At 44.0% G+C, this 17,978-nt stretch overlaps 1 protein-coding gene across 2 annotated transcripts in view; it reads right to left on the minus strand.

Moving 5' to 3' along the window:
* LOC139390095 (CAP-GLY domain containing linker protein 1a) overlaps positions 1-17,978 on the minus strand; it is a 60,006-nt gene that overhangs the window by 23,993 nt on the left and 18,035 nt on the right. Inside the window, exons 2-15 of one of the 2 annotated variants that reach the window (XM_071137239.1) lie at positions 17,336-17,631; positions 14,167-14,687; positions 12,081-12,205; positions 11,683-11,899; positions 11,308-11,505; positions 10,839-10,930; positions 10,542-10,602; positions 5,953-6,057; positions 3,575-4,591; positions 3,201-3,317; positions 2,820-2,877; positions 1,899-2,055; positions 1,449-1,614; positions 1,017-1,232 (exon numbers count right to left, since the gene is read on the minus strand). In XM_071137239.1, coding sequence (XP_070993340.1) covers positions 1,017-1,232; positions 1,449-1,614; positions 1,899-2,055; positions 2,820-2,877; positions 3,201-3,317; positions 3,575-4,591; positions 5,953-6,057; positions 10,542-10,602; positions 10,839-10,930; positions 11,308-11,505; positions 11,683-11,899; positions 12,081-12,205; positions 14,167-14,687; positions 17,336-17,426 — 3,141 coding nt within the window. In that variant the 5' untranslated portion in view covers positions 17,427-17,631. The remainder of the gene's footprint in view (positions 1-1,016; positions 1,233-1,448; positions 1,615-1,898; positions 2,056-2,819; positions 2,878-3,200; positions 3,318-3,574; positions 4,592-5,952; positions 6,058-10,541; positions 10,603-10,838; positions 10,931-11,307; positions 11,506-11,682; positions 11,900-12,080; positions 12,206-14,166; positions 14,688-17,335; positions 17,632-17,978) is intronic. The other variant, XM_071137241.1, reaches the window with a different exon arrangement.

Here is a 17,978-nt window from a genome sequence, read left to right on the forward strand (position 1 = left end):
GTGGGGGTACTTTGCTGCAGGAGGGACTGGAGCACATCACAAAATAGATGGTATCATGAGGAAAAAGCTTTTTTACAACAAGTTACGCTACCAAAAAGGGATTGAAATTGTGGAACAACCCATAAATGGTGAGCACAGACTGAAGCCCTACACTTTACATACTGGCTACTCATCGTGAAACGACACTAATTAAACCACTAACAATTATGTGGTTACTACATCCACTTAATCAAGATTATTGAAGCATGAATTAAAATGTCATCAGTTTTTATATATATATATATATATATATATATATATATATATATATATATATATATATATATATATCTAAAGGTGTGCCTCTGCTTTCAAAGTAGGCCCTAAAACCACACCACAACATACCCACACAGTCAATGCTGAAATGAAGATGGTGCATATGTGACAACACATATGATATATGACATGGTGCAATGGGCTTGCATAAATAGTTATTATCAAAAAGCAATAATATGAGCAGATAAAACGCTAACATGAATCTTGGGCTTAGTGTGTTTTTATGATTACATTTGTTTTAATGAAATCAAAGAACGAGGTCACTGTGATATGCCATAATTGTTCTAACAGTCAACCTTTCATTAAAGTAATACGGACTTCAGCTACTTCTTACCTTCCTTCCTCCTTCCTACAGTATGATTACTACCCAGACATTAGAAGTGAGGTGGTCTAATTAGCATCAAGTGAATATCAAACCTGACCATAGACCATTTCAGGCAACACTTCATTTGACTTGGAAACAACAGTCAAATGGTAATGACATAATAATAACCAGGTCATTTCTGGTACTGTAAAATAAGGTGCTACTGACATCTCTTACAGAAAGTGGATAGGACTATACTGGAAAAATGTTCTCACTTAATACTTCAGTCAACCTAAAGAAAGCTAACGCAAAGCAGCAAGATTTTTTGTACAAAAAGGCAGCTCCTCCTGAGAACATAAAACATGGTGGTCCTGATAATGATATGGTGGGTGCTCACCTGAGCCTTCTCTTTGTAAGGCTGCAGCTCAGTCACCAGCCTCTCCAGCTCCTGGGCCTTCTTCCTGGAGACACTCAGCTCCTGCTTGGTCTTCTCAGCCTGACCCTGCAGCTCCTGGAGCTGCTTGGCATGGTACTCTGAGGCCTCAGATAGGGCCTTCTGCTGGGAGGTCTGAAGATCCTTGGCCTGGGCCTCACACTGCTGCAAACTCTTCTCCTACACACACATAAAATGAAGGAGACAGTAACTAACATCAATCATTTGCTGTTTGGTAGGGGGACAGCAGTAGATTATTTCAGTGTTTGGGTTAGAGACAGTAAAACGTCTATTACTGAAGAATGTAGGCAGTTTTACAACAAACCTCTTCACATCTAATCATCTACTTTATCCCAATCATCAACATCTCAAAGCCATCTCTGGGTTTTCACTCACCAGTTGTGTGATTTTCCCCTGCAGGTTGCTTAGCTGGCCCTGATGCTCGTCTCTGGCAGCCTTCAGCTCCTGCTCCTTCTGGGCAACTTCCTGCTGTTGTTGCTCCTCAGAACATGCAGCCCGCTCCTTCTCCTCTGCGAGTTGGGTCTGTAACTCTTCCAGACTCCTGGTAAAAGGTGAAGGAGGGGGAGATCAATCTCTGACCAAATGGACCAGTGGCATTCACACAAACTGTGGCTTCATTGTAGAGGACAGAATCAAACAGTTTTAGACTGAAACTGAAGAACTGATAAACCAGGGTGATGGACAGGTTTTGTGCATTGTTGTCATACTCTCATTAAATATTGGCACTGGAGGAAACCGGATTGTGGACTTCTCAGATGACAGTAAGCCATTAAACTACTTTAATATGTTTGAGAACACCTTTGTTTGTGACATTTCATTGTGTACCTTTTTTTCTGAGTGATGTCTTCATTCATTTTGGTAAGCTGTGCTGAACTGTCGCCTGATGACTTCATCATGTCTGAGATGTCACTTTGGAGCTTGGCCTTTTCATTTGCGAGCTGATCAAGCCTCTCCTCTCCAGCCTTTAGCTTCCTCTCCAGCCCTGAGTGAGAGGAAAACATAAGTCATGGGTAACAAGCCTTAATCCACATGTACACAGCCAATTTGTTACACAATATAAACATAATGACTACCTCAGACTCTCTATAGTGATTATTTTAGTAAAACATTGGTGATATTTTGTGGTGTTGGTCAGGGATAACTTTCTCAAAACAGGTTGCGGTTGCCCTTTTGATTCACACATTGATTCAGTAATCACAACCTGGTTTATCGGGCAGAAACTCAAGACAACAAAAACAAGCAGGTTTGGAAACCCCTGGTGTAGGTTGCAAAGTTACATTACTGAATGTACGTAGGGAGAATGGTCATATTGAGCTGTGTGTACTGAAGGGTAGTGCTGGCCAGTGTTCTGACCTGCAAGTTGGCTTCTAAGAGCCTCTGAGTGGGATGTGCACTGCTCTTTTTTTTGTTGCTAAGCTTCTAAAGCAACTCTGACAGAGAATGAGGGAATTTAGACCGACACTATCAGCTTGCATCATTCAAGTTCTTAGCACTAAGCAAGACAATTACATGCACTAATATATACTGTCTACTGCTTGGCCATGTGGACCAATATAATGAATTATTTGCACAAAACCACATAATTGCTAATCATTAGATTAGCTTGAAGTCAGCATTTTCTTTCTGGTAAAATATGTCTTGCAGATAAAAACCCACGTAACCCAAGTAATAAGAAAACAAAGACTAACGTTGTTACAGGTCAAACATCCTGTAACCTTGATACATGAAAAAAGTACATCTATTTACCTTGCATAGTTTGTGTTGACTTAGCCTGATTGTCTGTGCTTTCTGACAGTTTTTGTTTCTGAGGAAATAAAACTTTGATGAATACATTTGTGCATGCTTAAGTCAAGAGTTTTCCATGACAAACCTCAAAATGATTGACAACTAATAATGTTCTACACAAGTTATTTAACCAACATTTGTATTTAAGGATTATATCTTTGATGGTATCGTAAGTGTGTAATAGAGGGTAGATACGTTTTACCATTCCCATGAAAACAAAAAGCTAGAATTTCAATGCTATGCTCTTCCTTACCTGAGCTTACCTTGAGCCCTACAGTCATGCAAGTCCACCCATTCCCAACCCCTGGCGCCACAACACCAGTCATAAGCCCTAGTACTCACCAGGTTGCCCAGCTCTTGCTCCAAGGAGACCTTGGCTTGCAGCACAGAGGTCAGGCTCTGCTGCAAGGAGAGGAGCTCCTGCTGCTTACCCTCCAGCTCAGAGTTCAACTCACTGACCTACAGCCACAGGCCAGGGCATGACACCATGGACATGGAGAACATTTTGAAGGGGGAAAAAATGAGGAGTGACAAAATGAAGGAAAAGCTAATAATGAATAAAATTAAACAAAAGCAAATTGCTTTGAAGGTAGGGATAAATCAATACAACATCAAATACCACAGGTGTGTTTCACGCTTATTTTTCTGGAAAACTCACAAAATAGAAACTGAATATGGTCATGGACAATGGTAGTATGGCGTGGGTATGGACCTACCCTGTTGCCCTGTGAGCGAGCTTGGCTCTGGGCCTCCTCCAGCTGGGTCCTCAGGTTCTGGAGAGCTTGGTTACCTTGGCCTGCCTGGGACTGCAGGACCTCCATAGCTGCCACCTGTTCCTGGACCTCCTTGGCACGGTCCTGGGTCTGCTGGACAAGCTTAGCTTCATGCTCCTCCAGCTTGTTTACCTTCAGCTCAGCAGTGTGCAGTTTGCCCAGCACGTCCTCCATCTCCACCAGGTGCTGCTCCTCAGCACTCTCCACACTGGACCGCAGGCTCTCCTCCAGCCACTCTTTCTCCTCCGACATGACCAGCAGCTGTTTGTTGAGCTCCCCTGTGTCCCGTGCCCGGGCTGCAGCCTCTGCCTCACACCTGGCTCCCACCTCCTCCAGTGCCTGCTTGTGCTCCACCTTCAGCCTCTCCAGGGCACTCTTGGTCTCCACCAGCTCTGTCGTCTGGGAACCGGCCTCTTTACTGAAGGACACCTTCAGCTCCTCCATGGCCTGCTGGTGCTCCACCTTCAGCCTCTCCAGGGCACTCTTGGTCTCCACCAGCTCTGTCGTCTGGGAACCGGCCCCTTTACTGAAGGACACCTTCAGCTCCTCCATGGCCTGCTGGTGTGAGGCGATGGCAGATTCCAGCTTGCAGCGCCACAGCTCTATGACGTCTGCATTCTCCTTCTCGTTCTTACTGAGGCGCAGCTTCAACTGCTCGTTGTCTGTGGAGACCTTGGTGGATGAGACTTGGAACTGAGACACTGCCTCACTGTGGGCCTTCTCCTCCGCTGCCAGCATCTCCTTCAGCCCTACCAGCTCAACCTGTTGCTGGTCTTCTTGAGAGGCCAGCTGAGCCCTCAGAGAGCTCACCTCTTCCAGGAGAGGGGAGGTGGTGGAGTCTGAGCCCTCTGAGCTTTGCTGGACCTCCAGACGCAGCCGCAGGTCAGCCACCTCCCTGGTCCTCAGCACCAAGTCCCTCTCCAGTTCCATGATGCGGGACTTCTCTGACACCGTGGCCACCTATGGGACGGCACAACTCTGGCTCAAACAAAAGCATGTTCTTCAACCTATGGAAACATTGTGATTGTGTGTGTACTGGCAGGACAAGAGGGTAGCTGTTGAAGCCCCTTGTCATCAGACAGGTTTACATGGGTCAATATTTTTCTAAGAAAGTCATTACAGATGTCCTTCATAGTTGCAGTAGCGCAATGAAAGTAACAGCGCAGACCCACATTAGCATAAAATGCCTACAGTTGAAGTCCTACACCGCCCTCTAGTGGATATAAGCTGGAACCATATCAGTCATCACACAATTATTGTGTATTGAACTACTGTCCCCAAATGCTGCAGCTTCTACTGGTTTTCATCTTTACGTTTATATCAGGGGTCAATTTAGGCCAGAGAAACTTGATAGTTAAGACTCTCTCCCCCAACTAATGACGTCAAATGATTAATTAAGAACCAGGGGAAAAACTAAACCAGCAGAGACTATGGCCCTTGAGGATGGCAGTTTAATACTCCATCACTGGCTGTGAAACCCCTGACAGACGCATATAAGAATTGTTAAGGGGTGGGAGCAGGAAATAGACTTGCAAGAGGCGGGGGTTCCCAGATGGGCAGGACAATTGGGGCTGGTAGAATTGGGGGGGACAAAGGACAACTGGGAGCAACGGTTGGGTATAGGGGTGCTGTCTGGCTACCATGTTGCACCACAAAAGCTGTGGAGACAGTGGGCAGAGGAAAACATGGAGAAAGAGGCAAGTGAATAACCCCACGATGGAGAACCCTAATGATCCTATATGTAGTGTGGCCCAGACATGGCCGAAGTCTACGTCTAGGTTTTACCCAGAAAAGGGCAAATCTAAAAAGAACAGGATTGATGTTTAGGAAAACTATAAGTACAACTATAAGTTCTTTTTTTTGGGGGGGGGGGGGGATTTAAAGCCTGAATATTTCAAAATGTTTTGAGTGACAGCAGCCATGTGCTTAAGATTCCTGTTCTGGTAAGACACAGGAATGTTTCATGTTTGACAAAATGGGAAGAGAAATGAAAGCATGTGAGAGATGCTGCAAATGGATCTCTGACTTACAGCTGAGGCCAAGAGATAATATTCTTAATTTCAAGTAAAAAGATTAGTCAACTACACCAATCAATGTTTGCTTAGAGATATTCAAATGCAGTTAAATACCGACTTTCCATCCACAAGCCTCTATGGCAGAAGTGGTCAGAAAAACAGCATATGGAAGCAAGTGCAACAGGTATTTGGAGATCCTCTGTAACCCATTGTACACCCTCCCAAGAGTTGCAACATTACCCCTGGTACCATCCACACTCCACCCCTCTTTCCAAACGCACCACTGTGCAGAGCAAGATCCATTACCCTAGTGTCTTCTAACTCTCTCTGGAGTTTCTCAGCTTTGGTCTTTTCAAAGAGCAGGCTCTGTTCAAGCTCCTTAATGTGGGCATGCTCCAGTTTGGTCTGCGTCTGTTAGTGAAGAAGGGGAGAGGAAGAGAACAAAACCAGTGCCACCATCACATGCCAGCCCAACGCAGACAGAGGAAGAGGGAGGGAGAGGAAGGAAGGGTACCCCATGCAGATCCCATGCCAAGCACAGGTGAGCATTGGGGATGTAGCTGGAGGTGGTGATAAGAGGATATGATAGAAGCAGCAGGGGAGATGTGCAATGTTTATGGATGTGTAGTTGTTGGTTGTGATTTGAGGAATCCATGCAGAATGACCTGGTGAACAACCAAAGGGAAAGACTAGGAAGGAATGCATAGAAGTATGTGTGAACAACTGAGTGAGTGAGCCAGCAAATGAGCGTAAATCGAAATGGACGTGACTGCACATAAAAAGAGAAAGCACTGTTGGCATGTTTTTGCCCCCCCCCACCATCTCCTGCTTTACTCTATGATTTTGAGGTCCTTTATACAGTGCCTTGCGAAAGTATTCGGCCCGCTTGAACTTTGCAACCTTTTGCCACATTTCAGGCTTCAAACATAAAGATATAAAACTGTATTTTTTTGTGAAGAATCAACAACAAGTGGGACACAATCATGAAGTGGAACGACATTTATTGGATATTTCAAACTTTTTTAACAAATCAAAAACTGAAAAATTGGGCGTGCAAAATTATTCAGCCCCCTTAAGTTAATACTTTGCAGCGCCACCTTTTGCTGCGATTACAGCTGTAAGTCGCTTGGGGTATGTCTCTATCAGTTTTGCACATCGAGAGACTGAATTTTTTTCCCATTCCTCCTTGCAAAACAGCTCGAGCTCAGTGAGGTTGGATGGAGAGCATTTGTGAACAGCAGTTTTCAGTTCTTTCCACAGATTCTCGATTGGATTCAAGTCTGGACTTTGACTTGGCCATTCTAACACCTGGATATGTTTATTTTTGAACCATTCCATTGTAGATTTTGCTTTATGTTTTGGATCATTGTCTTGTTGGAAGACAAATCTCCGTCCCAGTCTCAGGTCTTTTGCAGACTCCATCAGGTTTTCTTCCAGAATGGTCCTGTATTTGGCTCCATCCATCTTCCCATCAATTTTAACCATCTTCCCTGTCCCTGCTGAAGAAAAGCAGGCCCAAACCATGATGCTGCCACCACCATGTTTGACAGTGGGGATGGTGTGTTCAGCTGTGTTGCTTTTACGCCAAACATAACGTTTTGCATTGTTGCCAAAAAGTTCAATTTTGGTTTCATCTGACCAGAGCACCTTCTTCCACATGTTTGGTGTGTCTCCCAGGTGGCTTGTGGCAAACTTTAAACAACACTTTTTATGGATATCTTTAAGAAATTGCTTTCTTCTTGCCACTCTTCCATAAAGGCCAGATTTGTGCAATATACGACTGATTGTTGTCCTATGTACAGAGTCTCCCACCTCAGCTGTAGATCTCTGCAGTTCATCCAGAGTGATCATGGGCCTCTTGGCTGCATCTCTGATCAGTCTTCTCCTTGTATGAGCTGAAAGTTTAGAGGGACGGCCAGGTCTTTCTAGATTTGCAGTGGTCTGATACTCCTTCCATTTCAATATTATCGCTTGCACAGTGCTCCTTGGGATGTTTAAAGCTTGGGAAATCTTTTTGTATCCAAATCCGGCTTTAAACTTCTTCACAACAGTATCTCGGACCTGCCTGGTGTGTTCCTTGTTCTTCATGATGCTCTCTGCGCTTTTAACGGACCTCTGAGACTATCACAGTGCAGGTGCATTTATACGGAGACTTGATTACACACAGGTGGATTGTATTTATCATCATTAGTCATTTAGGTCAACATTGGATCATTCAGAGATCCTCACTGAACTTCTGGAGAGAGTTTGCTGCACTGAAAGTAAAGGGGCTGAATAATTTTGCACGCCCAATTTTTCAGTTTTTGATTTGTTAAAAAAGTTTGAAATATCCAATAAATGTCGTTCCACTTCATGATTGTGTCCCACTTGTTGTTGATTCTTCACAAAAAAAATACAGTTTTATATCTTCATGTTTAAAGCCTGAAATGTGGCAAAAGGTCGCAAAGTTCAAGGGGGCCGAATACTTTCGCAAGGCACTGTATGCACATTCATGTGAACAGGAAAGGGAAATGAAACTTAACTATTTACATGAAACGGCAATGCCGTGGCAGGTTGTAACAGCAACACTGTGCTCTCTCTCTTCTGTGATCACGCCCATTTGTTTAGTGAGTATAAGATCACTGATCAGCAGATAAAACAATATCAGAAACTATGTACATTCATAAAGAAACTACTTCGAACAGACAAATCAGTAAAAAAAATAATAATAATTTAAACTGTAGAATGGGGCAGAACGTATAAAAAAATAAATCCTAGTTCACCCCTCAGACCGATTCATTAATTTTTACATTAAAATGCAATTAATTGAATTGCTACCAAGTGCAGAACATTTACTTCCGATTTCAACAGATGGCAATGGGAAGGTTGGAGCTCAAGACCGTGTCTAGGCTGTGAGATGCATCTCCAGTGGTTGGTCAAGACCGTGACTAGGCTGTGAGATGCATCTCCAGTGGTTGGTCAAGACCGTGACTAGGCTGTGAGATGCATCTCCAGTGGTTGGTCAAGACCGTGACTAGGCTGTGAGATGCATCTCCAGTGGTTGGTCAAGACCGTGACTAGGCTGTGAGATGCATCTCCAGTGGTTGGTCAAGACCGTGACTAGGCTGTGAGATGCATTTCCAGTGGTTGGTCAAGACCGTGACTATGCTGTGAGATGCATCTCCAGTGGTTGGTCAAGACCGTGACTATGCTGTGAGATGCATCTCCAGTGGTTGGTCAAGACCGTGACTAGGCTGTGAGATGCATCTCCAGTGGTTGGTCAAGACCGTGACTAGGCTGTGAGATGGTGGAGGGGAGCATCTCCAGTGGTTCCATGCTTAGCACTGGGCCAACATGAACAAGAGGAGAAGAAAAAGAAGCAGTAACGTCACTGACTGAAGCAGTTACAAGACAACATTAGTACACCGTCAATTGCTTGAAATCAACAGAAAACATTTGCTGTGTTGATTTGGTTTGTTGTTGTTTTTTAAAAGCTGCATGCATGTGAATAATATATATTTCTGCAGTAAGTAGTACACAGACAGTTAGTATGCAATCAAAGGAAGATAAAAAAGGGGTATTACTTCTAACCCTGTAGCACTCATTTTTAAAGATAACATTTGATGTGGGACGCCATCAGGGTAATTGGGATGGTCCCCTGATTGGAGTTGCACTGTGGGATAAATAATGACACAAATCCTTTGATCAGACGTGTACATATTAAACAGCCCCGGGTCCACCTGCTTCCAAGTCTCTGCTCCATAAACAAAGATATGGTTAACCAAGGGAGAGGCAGAAAAAGTAAGTTGTTCTCCAAGAAATAGCCCACATTTCCACATTCCCATCAAATAGCACTAGAGCGATGGTGAAGAACAGTGTGCAAACCTTACAGTCTGATGTGCCAACAACATTTCTTAGCAAGAGGGAAGCAGGAAAGAAATAAAAACCAACTAATTCCTAAAAGGATCCTAGGCTCGTGTGTTTATTTCAAGCAAACAGTGTTCCAAAAACAAGTTGGGAACATTCAAGCTGTGTTAATATCCACATGCTACATAGTCATGAAATGAGGAAGACCTCCAGGTTTGTGAAGATCGGTCTAATCAAGGCACTGCGCATATTTGGAAGAATGACAATACATGGATAATAGTTTAGTTATTTGTAGATCAGCGAGTCTGCAGTGCCGTGCTCAGGCTGATCCTCTACAAAAGCATGACTTCATGGACACTAAAAGAACATCAGAGCCAGGTTCAGTCAGGTCTGATTCTGACAGCTCTGTTCCATGGAGGAGCTTACTGTCACACGATAGAGAATGAGATTTCAGTCTTGAGTGAGATGGCATCGATCATGCCATGCAACAAACCTAATAGGACTGTGGGCACTGGGCAGGACAGATCTCTGGTGTAGACAGACTGAAGAGAATATTCATGCTCAGTCCTTGGCATACTAGATTAAGGACATGTCACTGACAAGGACACCAATCACTCACTTGCCAACTTAAAATCACAAGCCGGTGGCCAAACTGTTGATGAAATGTATACAGAGTAGCCAAATAGGGACCTTCAATAAGATTTATTAATTGAATATGTTAGAATCTAATGAACACCCTACCACTTTAATCTCAGGGATCGGGACCAGGGATGTTGCAGAGTGACTTAATTCCAGAGGTGGACTCTAGTCTGCACTCATCAGAACAGGATGCTTTTAACTCAAAATGTCTGTTTCACAAGACAAGGAGTTTCAACGGCAGTCATGATGAGATGCAGTGTTGGTGGATTTCTGATACACCTCAGCATCAAATGGATTAATTCCAGTCAGTTAGGGGTGATTTTAACTTGAGATCAAAGATGCTCCATAGCATTAGAAAGGAAAACTGTATTCATATTTTTGAGTTTGTGTAGAAGTGTGTGTGTGTTTACCTCCAGGTCTCCTTTGGTAATGCAAGCTTCCTCCACGCGGAACTGGAGGTCCTCCACTTTCCTATCACACAGAGCACACTTCAGATTATAGTTCAGGAACATTGAACATAAGAGGTCTGAAAAAGGAATCATGGATCAAGGGTTTGAAACACGGTTTCAATCTGACCTACATAATGTCCCCCCCCTCCCCCATTTTCCTCCTGTGATACTGTACTGATAACATACCATCAGAACATAGTTATACCCATATAGTTAGACCCCATACCCCCTGGACTCCCTTCACCCCACACCCCTCACCGCTTCTCCTCCTCCAGCTGATTGAGCAGCTCAACCTTCTCCTTGTCAGCAGCCTCCACCAGGGTGCGTAATTGGTCCATCTTGGCCTCCATCTTCACAACACATGAATATGCACTCATTAAAACAGATCATGAATATAAGTTGAGACACTCATGACAAAACAATGTTATGGAAGGCTGCTATGCATCTGGGAGTTGGCTGTAAAAACAAGTGCTTTCTCATTGCCAGCAGATGGCAGTGCAGAGGTTTTTGTGACATGAGTGTGAGGTACAGCAAGGTATTTTACCAAACCATTACCCAAGGTTTGTCATGGTCATGTATGACATAACACACTTCTGCAGATGAGAGTACAAGTTCCAAAACTGTAACGTCCTGGGACTTATCTGTGGGGAAATGTATGTGTAAATAATCCTGAGGGCGAATGCTTGTGTGTGTGTAAACCATGAGGAGGAACTCAGTGTGTATTGACCTGCTCCTGGTCCTCTCTCAGCAGGGTCAGTTCCTGCTCCACCTCGCCCACATGGGTGGTTGCCTTGGCCACCTCTGCCCTCTCCATGTCACGCTCCGCCATCAGCTGCTCAATGTGCTGCTGCTTCTCCTTCAGCACCTCCTGAACTGCTGTGGTGCCAGAGATCTTTCTCGAGTACCGTGATGACGTTTCTGTCAGCTGTGGTGGTGGTGGGGGGGGGGGGTGTGTTTAGACTGGTTAATGGGGGGGGTGGGAGTTCTACTCAGGACAACAAAAGACAAGACCAATTAAAGAATAGACATCTTGTTGCTCTGCAGTTGTGAATGTGGATGCACTTATGTGCATCCACATTCACCAGGCCTGCATCACCCTCACCAGGCCTGTGCGGCTGGGCTTGGCACTGACGGAGGAGGCCACAGAGCTCATGGAGCTGATGGAGGAGGCGCTGGGGCTGCGCTTCAGGCCCGAGGGCGTGGCCACCAACTTCCGCACCATGGTCTTTGCCTTGGCCGGCGTGGTGGAGGGGAAGCCAATACGCGTGACCTTGTGGACTGGGGCAAACAGGCCATACTTGGGTTGGCATTGAAAGTATCTGAGGAAATACAAATGAAGTGGATAAGAAAAAAACAGATGTCACTGCGATGTCACTGACCCCCCCCCCCCACAAATAACACCCATAAGACTTGCCGGTACTTAACTCTCTTTTAAACAAACTGGTTGCCAGAGTAGCATGTTTCTCAAGCCTGTGTGATAATCCTCTCTGGTCTGATTACCTGGTTCCTGCCACTGCCCCATCGTTCTTTCCCAGGGGCTCATCCAGTTCCACACCACACCACTCTCCCTTGGCAAAGTCTGTTTCACCAAGAAAGCGAACCACACCAGCTTTTGTGCCACCAACCTGCAGAGAATGTGCAAAGAAAGAGTTCAGAAAAGCCTAAAAAATATATTTTTTAATTATTCGATTTTCTATTATAGAGCGCTTTCATTACTGAAAGAATCTCAAAGCACCTATAGGGTAACTAGCTTGGCATGAGATAAAACTACCAAGGCAACAGTTCATAATAATAATCATCATAATAATCAATACATGCAACCTGTCAACATCACAGGGCTGATAAATGTATCGTCAGCGATTCCTTTTACAATGCTCTAAAGCAGTGATCACTTTCTAAGTCAAAATGCAAGCCGAGATCTACCGCTCAGATGTTTTAAACATGGCTAAACGTAAGCCTATGCAACATTAACCTATTAAAAACAGTTCTGTAACAATTAGGTTTGTGCAGTAGGCTAAAGGCCCAATACATTATCGCTGCATATTGGATATGCTTGAATTACCCTGCCAATGTTGTCCTTCTCAGACCATTTAGAAATGATTTGGTAATAGATCATTTGTTGTATTACTTGTGAGGCACAGCTAAGTGAGCATAATAATTTGCGTTATTATTTTTGGGGGACGGATGGTCAGTCTGAGGGGAGGGAAGGAGCAGTGGTGAGGCTGCCTCTCAACCAACTCACCGTCCCACCGTTTTCTCTCCATTTGCTGAGAAAAGGGGACAGTCTTCCAGCTGATGGTGAAACAAGTCGCACTGCATTATTTCTGCCTCATGCACAAATTCATATGGTTACTCCTATGACCAGAGACTGTTAAATATTCATCGATATTAAAAAAGCCACAAGACACTAATAATAACCCAAGCTCATCGGAAGACTTTGCTATACTCATTCATTGCAGCTGCAATGCTGGTTGTAGCGTGAGTGGAAGTAGGAAGAACGCACATTTGATGGATTATAAAATCTTTGAACGTGTTGACAGTGTTGAATAAGAATTTAAACATGAACTTACTCATAAAAACAGCACCTCTTTGCTGTACTCGTTGAGTCTCTCTCTTGTCATGGGTTTAGAAGTTTAAAAATGTCAGTGTCAACTTTGCTGTGCATTCAAGGCTTCTTTTTACAGTCCATGGCTTGAGGGAATTGTGCAAACACAGTGATCTGAGCTACCTGATTGGCCAGTGGTAGGCCAAAAGGTGCACTTGATTTGCTCTCTGGCCCTGCCGGGTAGGTGGAGTTCTCCACCTTTACACAAATGAAACGGTTAAAAACGGGAAAACTTTGCCATCCTGGCACTAGGGCTGCTGAATCAAGTGCACCTAGCAACAACAGAGCCAAACAAATTAAGAAAATAGCAATGGAATGCTTTATCCTTCGTTTTTTTACAGCAACGTTTGGTGATCAACCAGTAATGCCTTGGAGATCGACCAGTATCGCGATCGACCGGTTTTTGACCACTGCTCTAAAGGGAGAAGTGAGGAATACTGTGGTGAGAAAAGCACCCTCCCTTCCTCTGAGCGTGGGTGACACTTCCTCTTAACACAATGTGTTACACAGCCCGAGGCTGACGAAGAGAGAGAGAGGGGCCTTGGACAACACACTCAGGACGGAAGGTGCTCATACGAGGACAGAGCTTGGCTGTGAACAGAGGGACTATACACAGAAACTGAGCTCACTGAGGAGTGTTAGAACGGATGTTCTCATTGGTCAGTGAGACGTTGGGAAGGAGGTGGGAGGAGGTTGTGTTCCGCAGACACATTCCTGAGAGATTACCATGGTGAGAGGGAGGAGTGGTCAGTCGTGTAACTGAGACCAGCCTGTATTTACAGCATTTGTGGCCACACAAGGGGCAAGAGGAGGGTGTGGGGATGGGGATGAGCCCTCTCTAACCTGGAACAGGGTTAGGAGGCCAGGAGGAACATTTGAGACAAACTTGCATAAATGGACGAGCAGGCAGGTGCTTCAGGATAAAAGCTACCTGATCCAAAATAACAGCTGCATTCAAAGTGTAAATGAACTAAGCCTTACCAAAACGCGGTCTCCATTTTTCAGCTCCCTCTCCCCTTTCTTGACCGAGCTGGTGTCTGAGAGGTTGGAGATGGACTCGCTGTTTGTGCGTGCCAGGTTGGAGGCTGGAGTGGCAGGCGTTGCAGTTGAGGCTTTTTTGACAGAGGGGGTGTAAGAGGCCAGGCTGGCGGTGGAGGGGGTGGGCGACCCAGCCCGGGACGAAGGTGCTGTCTGAGTCCCGTTGGCCTCGCCCTCTGTGTAGGACAGCTTGGAGGGGCGGGTGAATATCCCTTTCAGGGCCTCGCACTGGAAATAGCGCACCCCTGCCACCGAGCCATCGTTCTTCCCAATGGGCTCATCCAACACTATGCCAGCCCACTGTCCTGGTGCAAACTGAGCCTCCCCCAGGAACTGCACCACGCCAGGTTTGTTCCCATTCACCCACACTCGCTCCCCAACCTGGAAGTTCTCCCCGCCATCTTGTGTCCCAGCTGCACTGCCTCCTGGAGTGGACTTGTCGGCTGCAGCTACTTTGGATCCGGCTGCATGGAAACAGGTGGAAATCATCCAATTACTACCAGTGTGCCAACGTCACTAAAGTTGGTCCATGGTGAGCTGAGCTAACAGGGCTAACATGAAGGGGTTAGCTCACAGAACATGACACCTTTACCCTGCTATTCAACAGTTCCAAACTCTTATCCCAGAGTGAAATATGTTACGTACAGTGCCTACAGAAAGTTCACACCCTTTGACGTTTTCCACTTTGTTATTACAGCCTGAATTTAAGATGTATTAATTTGAGATTGTGTCACTGGCCTTCACACAATACCCCATAATGTCAAAGTGGAATCATGTTAGACATTTTTACAATGAAATGTCAAGTCAATAAGTATTCAACCCCTTTGTTATGGTTAGCCTAAATAAGTTCAGGAGTAAAACATTGCTTACAAGTCACATAAGTTGCATGGACTCACTGTGTGCAATAACAGTGTTTAACCTTTTTTTGACTAACTCATCTCTGTACCCCACACATACAATTATCTGTAAGGTCCCTCAGTCGATCAGTGAATTTCAAGCACAGATTCAACCACAAAGACCAGGGGAGGTTTTCCAATAACTCGCAAAGGGCACCTATTGGAAGATAGTGAAAAATAAATAAAGCAGATATTGAATATTCCTTTGAGCATGATGAAGTTATTAATTACACTTTGAATGGTGTATTAATACACCCAGTCACTACAAAGATACAGGTGTCCTTCCTAACTCAGTTGCTGGAGAGGAAGGAAACCGCTCAGGGATTTAACCATGAGGCCAATGGTGACTAAAACAGTTAGAGTTTAATGGCTGTGATAGGAGAAAATGGAGGATGGTTCAACAACATTGTAGTTACTCCACAACACTAACCTAAATGACAGAGTGAAAAGGAAGCCTGTACAGATGAAAAATATTCCAAAGCATGCATCTTGTTTACAATAAGGCATTAAAGTAAAACTGCAAAATATTAGGCAAAGAAATGAACTTCATGTACTGAATACAAAGCGTTATGTTTGGCGCAAATGCACCAACATCACAGAGTACCACTCTTCATATTTTCAAGCAGGGTGGTGGCTGCATCATGTTATGGGTTATGCTGTTCATCTGCAAGGACTAAGGAGTGTTATTGGATAAAATAAACGGAATAGAGCTAAGCATAGGTAAAAATCCTTTTGGAAAACCTGGTTCAGTCTGTTTTCCAACAGACACTAGGAGACAAATTCACCTTTAAGCAGGACAATAACCAAAAACACAAGGCCAAATATACACTGGAGTTGCTTACCAAAACGACATTGAATGTTCCTGAGTGGCCTAGTTACAGTTTTGACTCAAAGATGCTACACACAGGATTTCTTAGAATAATTGCATTGTTATTTCAGAAAATGTCCATAATATATCTGGCGCAAACAGTGGAATGATGGTGTTTCACAGTATTACTTACCTGTCAGTGTTGTGATTGGCTGTGAAATTCACCTATTGATTTCTCCCGCCGGAGTGGCATCTGTTGTCAAACTGGGAAAGCTGTTCTGACTTTGTGGAGCTGTTCTGATCTAGTGGAAATCGTAATTTCCTGATTGTTAAAGATTCTACACTGTTTATGTGAGAAAACATGCACTAATAGTGTAAGGAATCATTGTACCATCAAATTCGTTGTGAAATATCTTTTAAATTACAAAGAATATATTTTTTACCGTTTTTTGAAGCTGGTGGACCAAAACAAAAGTTACTTTCGGTTTTGGTCCACCAGCTTCAAACCGCTGTAAAAATGAAAAACTATATATTTTTTGGAAGGCTTGAAAATCTATGGCCAGACATGAAAATGGCTGTTTAGCAATGGTCAACAACCAACTTGACAAAGCTTGAAAACTTTAAAAAAATATATATATATATATGCTAAATCTTGTACAAGCCAGGTGTGCAACGCTCTTAGAGACTTACCATTAAGACTCACAGCTGTAATTGCTCCCAAGGTGATTCTAACATGTATTGACTCGTGTGAATACTTACGTAAATTATGTACAAAAAACATGGGTGAGAAAAATTCAGGCTGTAACACAACAAAATGTGGAATAAGTCAAGGGGTATGAATACTTTCTGAAGGCACTCTACCGTCAACATTTGATCAGGCCCAATAATTAAGGTTGCCTGATTTTCTACATATAAATAAACTGGCTCATATGATAACAGCCGAGCAATGCACAAAGTAATAGTTGATTGGATGACATTTACATGAGGCCAAACTTCACAGTGGCATTTTCACATGACCCGACTGTCAATGCTTTGAAACAAAATACCAGCACAGGGATCACATTTTACACAGCAAGCCTGCTGTGTCTAAAGCCTCTAGTGAACTCAATTCACCAAATTTCTCCTACTTAAAAATATAGTTAATCCACCATTTTGGAGAGATTTTTGGGGTAAATACTATAGCCTATGGAATCAAAATGGCCAGTGACCGATCAGCATGTCTACATCAAATCTAGTCAAGCTGCAGTCAGCAGATCCAGACTGATGAAGCAGTAAAGCCCATTTCATTGCAACCTTAAGCTGATTGATGACATCAAAGTCAGAGGTTAGGTGCTGTAGCTACCAGCCTTAATGAGAAGCAGCAAGGACATGAGAACTGCTGGTGCTAAGGGGGACGAGGACCTCTTACCAGCAGAGGGGGTGGTCTTGGTGGCTGGCGCCCCCGTTGACCTACCCATCTTGCTGGGCGCTTTGAGCCCGCTGGGCTTGGTTGTGCTCATGTTTCCTCTCTGTGTGCTGTGAAATCTACAGGGCCTTTCTGTCCGTCAGTGGGCACCGGCAAACCCCAAATCATTGACGTAGTTGTGCTCAGACTCTGAGATGACAATGCTCTCTGAGTCACAGCACCAAAATAAATCAAACAAAAATTAAAAAAAAGGTGGGAAAAGGGGTGAGGGAGAAAAAGATGCCCCTCAAAAAAGGACCCTGTTAAGAGAGAGGAAGACAAATTAGTGCAACAAACAGCTTCGTATAATATGCATTTGAGTTAACCTAGTTTATTCATATTATTTACTTTGCATAGAAGACTACTAATGATAATATCCTGAAGGGAACAGGATTTTCACAGAAAAATCATATATTTCAGTCTTCACTTAAAATGGTAAGCCAGGAGGGAGGGTTGTTTCACTGGTCCAATTTTTACTTTGTGGACATGACTATTCAAACACTGGTGTCTTATATTGATTTGTTCACTTGGTATAATTGGTTCCACCTGAACATCATGGGTGGCACTGACAAGGCTTATTGTTTACAACGGATTAATGGTGAGCATA

This window comes from Oncorhynchus clarkii, chromosome 30 (genome assembly GCF_045791955.1).
Source record: "Oncorhynchus clarkii lewisi isolate Uvic-CL-2024 chromosome 30, UVic_Ocla_1.0, whole genome shotgun sequence".
Classification (NCBI taxonomy): domain Eukaryota; kingdom Metazoa; phylum Chordata; class Actinopteri; order Salmoniformes; family Salmonidae; genus Oncorhynchus; species Oncorhynchus clarkii.